General features: G+C 58.6%; 1 protein-coding gene across 1 annotated transcript; it reads right to left on the bottom strand.

Annotated features, from left to right (window-relative positions):
• Positions 1–1,657: 1,657 nt before the first annotated feature.
• LOC111154910 (spermidine synthase) lies at positions 1,658–7,872 on the bottom strand. Its single transcript, XM_022514866.1, has 8 exons — positions 7,619–7,872; positions 6,922–7,042; positions 6,315–6,407; positions 5,346–5,499; positions 4,618–4,701; positions 4,347–4,492; positions 4,120–4,242; positions 1,658–4,009 (listed from the first exon to the last, which is right to left on the bottom strand). Exons 1-8 carry the CDS (start codon positions 7,783–7,785, stop codon positions 3,989–3,991), a joined length of 909 nt encoding a protein of 302 aa, XP_022370574.1. The 5' UTR covers positions 7,786–7,872; the 3' UTR covers positions 1,658–3,988.
• Positions 7,873–10,663: the final 2,791 nt, after the last annotated feature.

Genomic DNA, 10,663 nt, shown 5'->3' with positions numbered 1-10,663 from the left:
CAAATTGAGCAAGCCTCGGGGGCAGATTATGGCTGAAGCAGTGTGCTACTCTGGAGTTCGGCCCTATAAGACCCTGACCTTCCATCTGGCTCTGTTCAGGATCCGTTGCTCTGGGAAGCCAGTCACCACGTTGTGAGGACACTCAGTGTCCCTATGGAGAGGTCCACATGGGGAAGAACGGAGGTCTCCTAGCCACCACTGCTGTCATTTGCTGGTCACGTGGGGAACCGTCTGGGAAGCTGACCCTCTAGCTTCCCGGTTAAGGTCAGGTGACTGTGGCCGTGGCCGGCAGCTTTACTCCAACTTTACGAATGACTCCAGGCTGGACCAGCTCGCTGAGTCACTCCCCAAATCCTGACCCACAGAAAAGACATCACTCTGCTATGTTTGGGCTAATCTTCAACACAGCAGTAGACCATTGACACAAATGGAAAAGGGCAAATCTCAAAATGCTAAAGGAAGATGATTTCCAACATAGAATTCTAGCTCCCATCCGTGCTCTATGCCCATCAATCAAGCACGAAGGTGGAACAAAGACATTTCATGGCTGTCAGAGTCTTAAGCCTTTGTGTCTCTTGTCCCCTTCCTCAGAAAGCTGCTATAGAAAACACTTCACCCAGACAAGGGAGTAAACCAAGAAACAGGAAGGTTTGGAGTCCAAGAAACAGGACTTCCGATGGAGTTCTGATGGGGGTAGTCAGAAAGCTCAGGACACAACACCTGTAGGGTTTAGAGATTGGAAAAAAACTTTTTCCGTAGTTTTTTTTCTTAAATGAGAGTCTTAGTTACTTTCTGGTATAAATTATAAAGGAGAAATGCATATTACATATATTAGTATTTCCTGTTAGTGAAAATTCCATTCAATGTGATCGTGAACTAACTATAAATCATAATGGAGCAGATACTAGGACCTCATGGCCAAAAAGGCTGATCAGCATTCTGTCCAGATCCTCATGACATATATTGAGTCCAAAGATCTTTAAAAAAAAAAAAAACTTTTACCAAATCTTCAAGAGTTGGTAAAAACTTCTTGGCTAAACTGGTGATGAATTTATTAACAATTAAGCAAATGCGAAACACCTCCAGGAGCAAGCAGCAGCAGCTTGGGGGATGGACTGTCTCCCGTCCCAGCCGAGAGCCGTGTTTCGTGAGCTGTGATGGCGCCAACATGGGACATGGTGATGACCGAGGTGATCGTTTGGTTGTTGAGGGTGTGGTTGGGTCAGGGAAGGAAAGAACTAAATCCGTAGCTTCCCTAGTGGAAAGTCATCAGATGATGACTGAAACCAACGAGCTAGAAGGCAGTAAGACAGGAGGATACAGACGTGCAGGTAAATACCAGAACCATCTGCTGGGAGTGGTCCTTGTGGCTCGCCCTGCTGGAAGCCAAGTGGCCGGGGAGGGCCGCCATTTTCCTTCCAATGATCCTCTTGCAAATACTGGAGTCCTTAAACCCGGGCAGGCTTAGTTTTGATAAATAACTAAACTTCAAAACTAGATGGCGGCAGTGGGGAGGGGGCCTGGCTGCCGGGTCAGCAGAGAATGTGACTCTTGATTTTGGGGTTGTGAGTTCGAGCCCCATGTTGAGCATAAAGTTTACTTAAAATAACGACAAAACCCAAAAAGTTCTAGACAGGATCAATTTTATCCTCGATGCCACAGGTGGGGCCTGTTCATGGCCCTCTCGGGGTTTCTGGGACCTCAGGGCTCGGGCCTTGTCTGCACCGAATGTCCTGCTTCTGCTTTGGGCCATCAGTCCCTGTCTCCCGTCCCATCTGTCTAGATGTGGGGTCCAGTGCTAGTCCTTCACGTGCACCCCTTCAAGGAGACTTTACCAAAAGCTGGGGAAGTGGAAGGACTTCCATTGCAGACAACTTCAATGTGCAGGTCGGGGATTCTTGATTCCCCAAGGACCCCAACTCTTTCTACAATTTGGGGCCCCCTCTCCCCTTCCTCTGACCCAACGGACAGTCCTGATTCCCACGAGTTCCGCAAGCACTGCATGACCCACGCTTCTTAGCCGAGCCTGTCACAGGTGAGGAACGTTGCCCTTAATGACTTTGCCAACAAGGCAAGCGAGCCGGGGGGCTGAGCAGTTCATGCCACTGAGCCAACAGGGGATGGAGTTGAGATTCAGACCCAGATCCAGAGCCCCTTCCAGCAGCCTTCCAGGGTCACCCTGGGGATGGACCTTCCTGGAGTTTGGTAAGATGAGCTAGGAAAGGAGAGTGAACATCTGGGGATGTCCCTGCTGGGGTGCACTGGGATGCAGAGGAGGCACACAGGGCAGGTCAAATAGAGTGGAGTGGCTCTCCGAAGGCCAGTTGCCTGGTGTCCTCCATGTGCTTACTAGGTGTGTGGTCTTGGGCAGGTCATCTACCTTTCTCATGCAGTTAAAGCACCTTCCTCATGGGCAGCTGCAGGGTTTAAGGAAGGAGACCTGGGTTGGGTCAGACCTTCATAATTAGCCACTGTCACCTTCCTTTAACAGACACTCTGCCTTGTGGCTCATGTCATGTCCCCACCTGGCCTCGCTGGGAGTAGGGAGACCTGGGTAAACAATGTCCACCATGAGGCCTGGTTTTAAGATTGTTCTAGGGTTAGGGGGTGGTGGGATGGCAAAGTTAGCTTGTGATCACATGTTCAAAGGGGATGGGGGTGCGTGGAGCCCAGAGAGGGCAAATGTCCTCTCTGAAATCTTTCTAGAAGTTGGCTGTGCAGCTAGAGGCTTGTTCCCCTCCCCTATGATGACTACGGTTCCAGCCCCGCCAGAAACTGCCAGGTCCAAGGTAGCTGCCCATGGCAGGTGCAGGTCGGGGGTGTTCTGGTGCCCAACCTCCCTGCCAGAGCCACTCCCTTGTCCCCTTCCTGCCAGGTCTTCCAGGTCAACCCATCCTCTGGCCATGCTTCTGCCCAGGGTAGAGAAAGGTGTTGGTGAGGTTAGCTTTTCCAAAGAGCAGGGCCCTTTCCTGCAGATCCTGAGACAGGAGTGGGCTGGAGGCACCCCTCCCCCAATCTGCACCCCATTATGTGGCTACTCTCCTCCTAGGAGGGCCTCAGTCCTGGCTGGTGGGAAGGGTGAGGTGCCTGGGGAAGAGGAGGGAGATTCAGGACCTTGGAGAGGGGACTGTCCTGCACCCACAGAGTCCTGGGAAGGCCACCCACACTTGCTTTCTCAACCTCTTGACACTTTGTGGGGGTACTTCTGGGAATTCACCAGAGCGCGCTCCTGGGTTGGTGGGTGGGATTTGAACCTAAGTCTGAATCCTGAGTCAGGGCACCTGATATGCTTAAACAGGCCCAACAACTGGACCCCAACCACGTACCTGCCCACTGCCTTGGGAGTGGCCCAGACAACCCTGTGAGTGACCCTCGTTCTTGAGACAGCAAAGTCCCAGAGCGGCCCCACCATGATCTTCTCAACCCCACAGCCCTGGCCCCGGGGGTCTGTCACCTTTGCCCTCTGTGCGGCCTGGTGAAGGACTGACCACGGCAGTGTCTCTGGACAGACTTGGGTCCGGTCTGGTAACTGTGGTGCCCCCTAGTACCAGAGGCCAGGGGGCCAGTCCCAGGTGACACAGGAGGGCCAGGTCTTCCTGTTCACCACACGTGGCAGACACCCAGAGGCTGAGCCCCATACACGGGAGCGCCCCACGAGAGCTGCTGGGGCACCTGCCTGGGCCCATTCAAGGTCTGGGGACACATGGTTCGGAATTTGTTATAAATACACGTGTTTGGTGAGTGAGGGCGACAGAAGGTGGAGAAGGTGCTGTACACAGCTGGTAGCGGCTTGGAGGCCGGACGCCATGCCGACAGAGAGACAGACAGTCCGCCCGGCGGGGCAGCCCGGGCAGCATTCTGGGGCCTGTAACACTTGCTTGGTGGGCACACCGGCGGGGCGGGGGGGTCTCGTCCAGGGCTTGGGGCGCCCAGGCGCCCCGGGGGCTCCCCGGCCTGAGGTCCTGGGCGGCGGTGGCAGCGCCTGGGCTCAGCTCACATCGTTCAGGGCCTGGTGGGACAGAAGGCCTGCTCAGGAGGACGCTGGGTCCCGCCGGGGCTCAGGCGCGCCCCCGGGAGGCCCCGCGTCCCCCGCCCTTCCCCGGCCAGCAGGCGGCTCACCTTGCGCGCGAACTCGGGCAGGACGAAGGCGGCCTGGTGCACGTCCGAGTTGTAGTACTTCAGCTGCATCTGCTCCACCTGCTTCTGCGTCAGCTGCTGCACGGGCTTCCGGAAGTCGGTGCTCTGCGGCCGGCGCGGGCATCAGCGAAGCGCTCTCGGCCGCGCGCAGCCCCGCCCCCCACCCCCGCCCGGGCCCCGCCCCCGCCGCGGGAGGGCTCGCCGCTCACGGGATTTTTGCTGCACAGCATGAAGCCTATCTGGCCGCTGGGGTAGGTGGGGATGGTGCAGTAGGCGTAGGCCACCACGGGGAAGAGCGACTTGCAGAACTGCCGCATCTGCTTGATGAGGTCCAGGTGCAGCCACTGACACTCGCCTGCGCGGGGGACAGCAGGGGGGGCATCAGCCCCAGCGGCAGGCCTGCTCCTGGCCCGCAGCGCAGGGCTGCCCCTCCGGCCCTCCCTGCCGCAAGTCACCCCCCAACCCCCCCGCCCCACTCACCCTGGCAGCAGAGGACGCCGTTGTCCTTGAGGGCCGTCTTCATGAGCTGGTAATAGGACTCCTTGAAGAGACTCTCTGCAGGGCCTACAGAGGAGGGGACAAGGGACAAGGAGCACCTTCTGGCTGAGACCTCCCCACCCGGCTCTGGGCTCTGGGGGCTGGTGAGCGCCGCGACTGCCCCACTACAGACCCACACAACCACCAAGGAGGCAGGGCCAGGATTTGAACCCCGGTCTGTGGACTCGGAAACCAACCACGAAGAGGGTGCTTTGGAGGAGTGCAGGGACCTGCTGCCTCAGTATCTGAGGGGGCTCCACGTTTCCATCCCGTTCCTAGGTGTTGGGGGAGGGGTTCTCACTGCCACTGTGTCAGGGGACTCTACACCCTGGGCCTTGGGTTGAGACTAGATCCCATCCCCCGCCCCGATGCTGGCCTATTAAGAGCGGAGAGGAGACTGAAGAGGAAGCTGGGGCCTCTGTGGGCCAAGGCCAGCGCCCTGCTCTCCTCCAGGCTCCCAATCCCCTTGTAACTTTGGGCAGAACTGTGCTCTCCCTTCTCTGGGGAGCCAGGTCTGGGGTGGGGGAGGGAGTGACCAAGAAGGGAACGGTGCAGCTCGAGCTCTGGACCCCCTCTGTCTTCCACTCTGCAAATCAGCTGTAGGCACAGAGGGAGGGCTGGAGCCACTGGACCGTGGCTGCCAGCAGGCCCAAGGCCCATCCCTTGCTTACCCATAGGGTCTGAGGAGTCAGTGATGATAACATCGAAGGCATCCTGGTTCTGTTTCATGAACTCGAAACCGTCGCCCACGTGCAGGGTCAGCTTGGAGCTGGAGTAGCCCACAGCCATGCCCGGCAGGAACTTCTTAGAGACCTGGATGACATCCTGGGGAAGGAGGAGGGACCCGGCTGAGATATGGGGGCTGGGGGCCCGCCAGTGCTCCTTTAGATAGTCTGGTCACTTGGGCAAGCCATTCAATTTGCGGAGACCCGGTATCCTGCTGCCTCCCCCGCCATCATGGGGGGCTGGCTCCTGCCTCCTGAACTTGCCTCCCACTATCCCCGTTCTCTGTCCGTGGACCAGACTGTCGCATCTGAGTGACTTTTTTGCTGGGTCAGAGGAAGGGGAGTTCAGCCTCTGCCAGGAGGGCCTTCCCCTGCCCCCACATGGCGAGCTGCTTCTCATCCAGGCCTCGGCTGAAACCCATCTCCTCCAGGCGAGTGCCGACCAGCCTTCACTTCTAATCTCTTGAGCCTGTCTTTTCCTTCCACACTCTGCTCCCCACCGTGCCTCTGAGGACTCCTCCTCGCTAGAATATCAATTCAGGGGGTACGGACTGGAGCTGTCCGTTCACCACTCTATCCCAGCACCTAGAGCGTTGGCTGCCACTTAACAGGTGCTCATTAAAAACGTGCTGAACGAAAAGGGTGGACACACAAGTAGTTGCAATGCCCCTGGGACTTGACTTAAAACCAGCGTAGTCTTAAAACTAAGAATGAAAAACTAAGTCTTAGTCTAAGAACCAGCATCTCGGCACACCTACTACCTGCCAGGCCCTTTGCTACCTGGTTTTCCTACCGAATCCTTCCAACACATTCTTGAGAGGAACAAAGACACTGAGCACTTCTGAGCGACACGCCGAAGGGTACACAGCCAATTCAGGGCGGAACGGGGATTCGAACCCAGAGCCAGGCACTCACCTCATCAATCTCACACTGGACCACAGATTCCACGGAGGAATGCTTCAACACCTCCCGCAGGACACCTCCATCCCCACCCCCGATGATCAGCACCTAGGAGTGGCAGCATTATTCAGAAACACAGCCCCAAGCCTGAGTACCAGCCCCACCAAACAGGCTCCAGCAGGACTCGGGGGGCCTGGGCGCGCACAGGGCAGAGGCACTCGCACAACACAACCTGAACAGATGGTTTCTCAACTCCTCTGATGCATACACAGACCTCGTTACTTCATTTGCTACTCTCAGAGGCGCTTTCCTGCCCCAGGAACCTGGCACGAGGTGTCCCCTTTTCCGGGAAACTCCTCCCAGGGCTGCTCCTTCTGATGAAGCAGGCCTCAGCCAGAACCCTTTGCTCCCAGAGGCTGTGGCAGCCCCCACCCCTTGTGAAGTGGGCCACTGGGCCCCACCTCCTTCCCCAGTCCTTGCTAGCACTTTCTGACAACCATTTAGGAAGCCCCTGGGCTGAGTTGGACACAGCTGAGGCCTTCTGCCCTGTTCCGCGGGACACTGAGGAGTGGGGCTTCCCGGTTCCAAGCTGGGGGCTGCATCTTGGTGGGAGCCGGGGTACCTTGCGAGGGTTGGGGTGGCTGCAAAGGGGCAGGTTGGCTATCATCTCCTGGTAGGAGAACTCGTCCCGCTCCGTGCACTGGATGACGCCGTCCAACACCAGCACGTTGCCGTAGCTCTTACTGAAGGCGGGAGTGACAGTCAGGGACCTGGGTCCCCTGGAGTGGGGGCAATGGGCCCCCATTCCCCCCCCATGAGAAGAATCTCCCCCAACCTGCCAAGGGGTCCCAGGAGTGAGTGCTGGGGGGTGACACGTGGCGAGGGCCGGCAGGCAGGCCCGCTGGGTGGGGGGTGGGGGTGGACTCAGGGTCCCGGCTCTGACGTGTCCCGGAGTGACACGTGGAGCTCGGCGCGTGGAGCCGGCGCAGACTCCGGCTCCCGCCCCGCCGGAGAGGACCGCCCGAAACGCCGGCCCCCTGCCCGGAGAGACGGGATGCAGGGTGGGGAGGGGGTCCCGGGAGGGGCCGGGCCTAGTTCCTCAGAACTTCTGACAGTTTTGCAGGGGGAGGGGCGGGGACAGAGGCGGCCCGGGGGGCGCCCGGAGGTAAAGGGCGCCGACAGGGGTCCGGCAGGAAAAGGGGCGCCCCGGGCTGAGACCGGGGCAGGAAGAGTCCCGGCTGGCTCCGGGGCGGCGGGCAGCGCGCGGTCTGGGCCGAGGGCCGCCGCAGGCGCTCGGGGTCCGGGGCCGGCGGTGGTACCTGCGGAAGACAAGGATATCCTGGTACCGCGAGCGCTGATGGTGTAGCAGCTGCTCCACCTGCAGCGACAGGGCCTGGCCGGGCCACAGGCTGCACGTCTCGCGGAACCAGCCCTCGTGGATGTCAGCGGGGCCGAAGGCGGCGGGGCCGTCGGGGCGGGGTTCCATGGCGGGCGGGCGGGCGGGCGGCGCGGGGCGCGGGCCCGGGACTGCAGGCCGCGCGGAGCCGCAGCACAACGGGACCAGCTCCGCCCGCCGCCCGTGCGGCAACCTAACGCGGCCGGCGGGGCGGGGCCCATTCGTAGGGGGCGGGACCCAGTCCAGCCAATGGAGGCGCGAGCGCGGGCGCGCGGCGACCCCCGAGGCCCCGCCCCCGCCGGCAGTCGGAGCGCGCTCATTGGCTGCCGGTGCAGAGCGCGGTGCCCAGTGGCTGGGACGGACCGTCCGTCGGCGGCAGCAGGGTAGTGCGGCTCGCTCCGAGGGGCCACGTGGGGGCCGGGGCCGGGCGGCCGGGCCCGGGTTCCGGCTCGGGGCGGGCGGGACCGGCGGAGGGGATCCGGGTACGTCCTGGGGTACGGCGCCGGCCGGGAGGCCCGTACAGCCCCCGGGGCCCTGCCCCGTTTCTGGGGTCCGGGAGGCGCCGAGGGCCGCAGAGGTGCCCGGCGCGGACTTTTCCGAGCGCTGGGACGAGAGGTCCGCCGACTTGAGCCTTCGGGCTGCGGAACCCGGCGCGGGCGGCTGCACTGTGGGCGCAGAGTTACGTTGTTGCGCCGGGGCCGTGGGGTAGGATGGATCTCTCGCCGCGTCCCTAAACGTGGCTCCTTGCTGGACTTGAACGGAGCCTGTGGCTCGGCCAGGGCGCACTGAGGGTTTTTATGTACTTGAGGACCAACACAGCTCCCTGACTTTAGGGAGATCTAGCCATTTTCTCTGGATTCTCCGACCCGTGAGCCCTACGGCTGCTGGAGAAGGAGGAGTTCTTTTCTAAACGAGTTTCTAAATTTACCAGCCGTGTCCCGGAAGAGGCCAACACATGCATATTCAGCAACAAATAAGACTGGCACACTTTTTTTTTTTTTTTTTTTAAACACAAATGGCTTTGCTCTTTGAAGGGTGGGCGGGAACGTGCTGTTTTTAGAAAAATGTCAAGGAACTTCTCTGAATCAAATTAAGCATGCTAATTACCAAATATTAAATGCTAATTGCTCTATATGCATAGTTCTTCGCATGCCAGGGAAGGGAGAGGAGTCTGGGAGAAGCTACTGGGGACGTGACAGGGATGTTTCTGACTAACAGTTCTGCAGCCTCCACTTGGAGGTGGGAAGCATGTTCTCTGTAAAATCAGGTGAATAACACACTAGTGTTTATCATGTAGCCCAAGCCGCAAGGCTTACAGCAACAATGTGTCTCGTTTGACTTGAAGCTCCTTTTCCAGGGCAGGTTAACCAAGACAATAGCAGAGTTGCTAGGAGATGTCTCATAGGGAGCTGTTTCCGGACCGAGGTCATTTGGGTAAGATATAGTCAACCCCTCTGTCCTGCAGGCTTGCCTGGGTTCAGTCCAATACTTCCTCCATCAGGACATTTACACCTCTGAGCTGTGATTTGCCTGTTCACTTGTGTGTCCCCTGAGCTAGACTGTGAGCTTGATGAGAATAGGGATGGCGTCCCTAGCAGGCAGCACTGGAGAACAGGCTGAGTTGGCGCTGGAGGCCCCGGGCGCTGGTCCAGGCACTTCGTAGTCAGCTGTCTTGGCCTTCTTCCAGGGATTGCACAGCCGAGACCAGCCTGGGGCCCTGGCATTCCGGGGGCACTGCAGGGCGGGGGCAGCGGAAGATCAAGTCCACCCATCCCATTCCTCCGGCAAGCTGAACAAAGCTGCTCCAGCACATGTGTCCTCAGAGGAGAAGGACCATCAGTGACACCTTTTCCCTTCCTGTAGAGGAGGTGAAACCAGTTTTGGCCTCAACAGCCGCAGTGAATGGGATCTCTGGGATGGTGTGGAGCAGCAGTAGCTCAAAGCTTCCCGGCCCGAAGAAAACAAAGGCCCTGAATAAAGTGCAGAAAGGAAAGTCCCTAGATGTACAGGGCCATGATCCCATGTATGTCACTCAGCTTCAGATCACAAGGAACAAAGGCGGTGGTTGTGTCAGAAGTAGCTGGCTAGCGCGACATAGCCCAGTTACGTTCACAACGGATATGGGCCACCAAGATGGAGAACCCAAGGTACAGAATGAAACGTTTCCCCGAATTCAGACCCACGTGCATTTAAGATTCAGTCGCAAAGCATTACTGTCTAGTGGGTCAACTCTCCCAGCCTGTTAACGTGCAGGTGATTCATCCACCGGGAGAGGGGAGAGGTGGGCGCAAGGCTGCTGTGGAGGCTGAGATGGCAGTGGGACCACTGCAGGGTGTGTCTGTCACCGGAGAGACTCTGCAGTTAACACCCGAGTCCTGTGTTTCAGGCACTGTGTTCAGCCAGGCAGGCTGTGAGTGGGAATGAATTTGGCCACGGCGTGGGATTGCTTGGTTGAAAATGTTTTTGGCAAGCTAAGGTGCCACGTGCAGCAGTGTGGCCCTGGGACAGAGAGCCCTCCTCCTCAATTCTCTCTCTGCCCCCAACCCCACTGACCCTGCCACACCCTCTCCCGGGGCACAGCAGCAGTCCTCCCTGGCTCAGAATCCCCGAGCCTTTTGGACTGACACAAGGCCCTTGGGACACTCACGCATCCTCCCAGGGCCCTGGGGATCCAAGCGCTCTCCCCACAGCGTCAGACTCCAGTGGACGCAACTACAGCTGTTCTCCAGACATCCCCAAGGCTCTTGTCTCCATCCCGTGGCTCCGTAGTTCTGGACTTGTGGTTTTGGGGACTAGTAAAATTTCAAAAACACGTTTGGGGGCCGACATCAGGTGGCCAACTCTTTCTTTGGCAAGGAAGGACATTTAAAAAGATCTCAGCTAGTACTGTCTGTGGTCTCCCCATCTTTTTATAAAACAAACAGAAAACACTGACACACATTTCCAAGTCAAGGACAAGGAATCACCT

This window comes from Enhydra lutris, unplaced genomic scaffold, assembly GCF_002288905.1.
Source record: "Enhydra lutris kenyoni isolate GAN:26980312 unplaced genomic scaffold, ASM228890v2 scaffoldscaffold38, whole genome shotgun sequence".
Taxonomy (NCBI): domain Eukaryota; kingdom Metazoa; phylum Chordata; class Mammalia; order Carnivora; family Mustelidae; genus Enhydra; species Enhydra lutris.
This window is presented reverse-complemented; position numbering and strand designations above follow the sequence as displayed.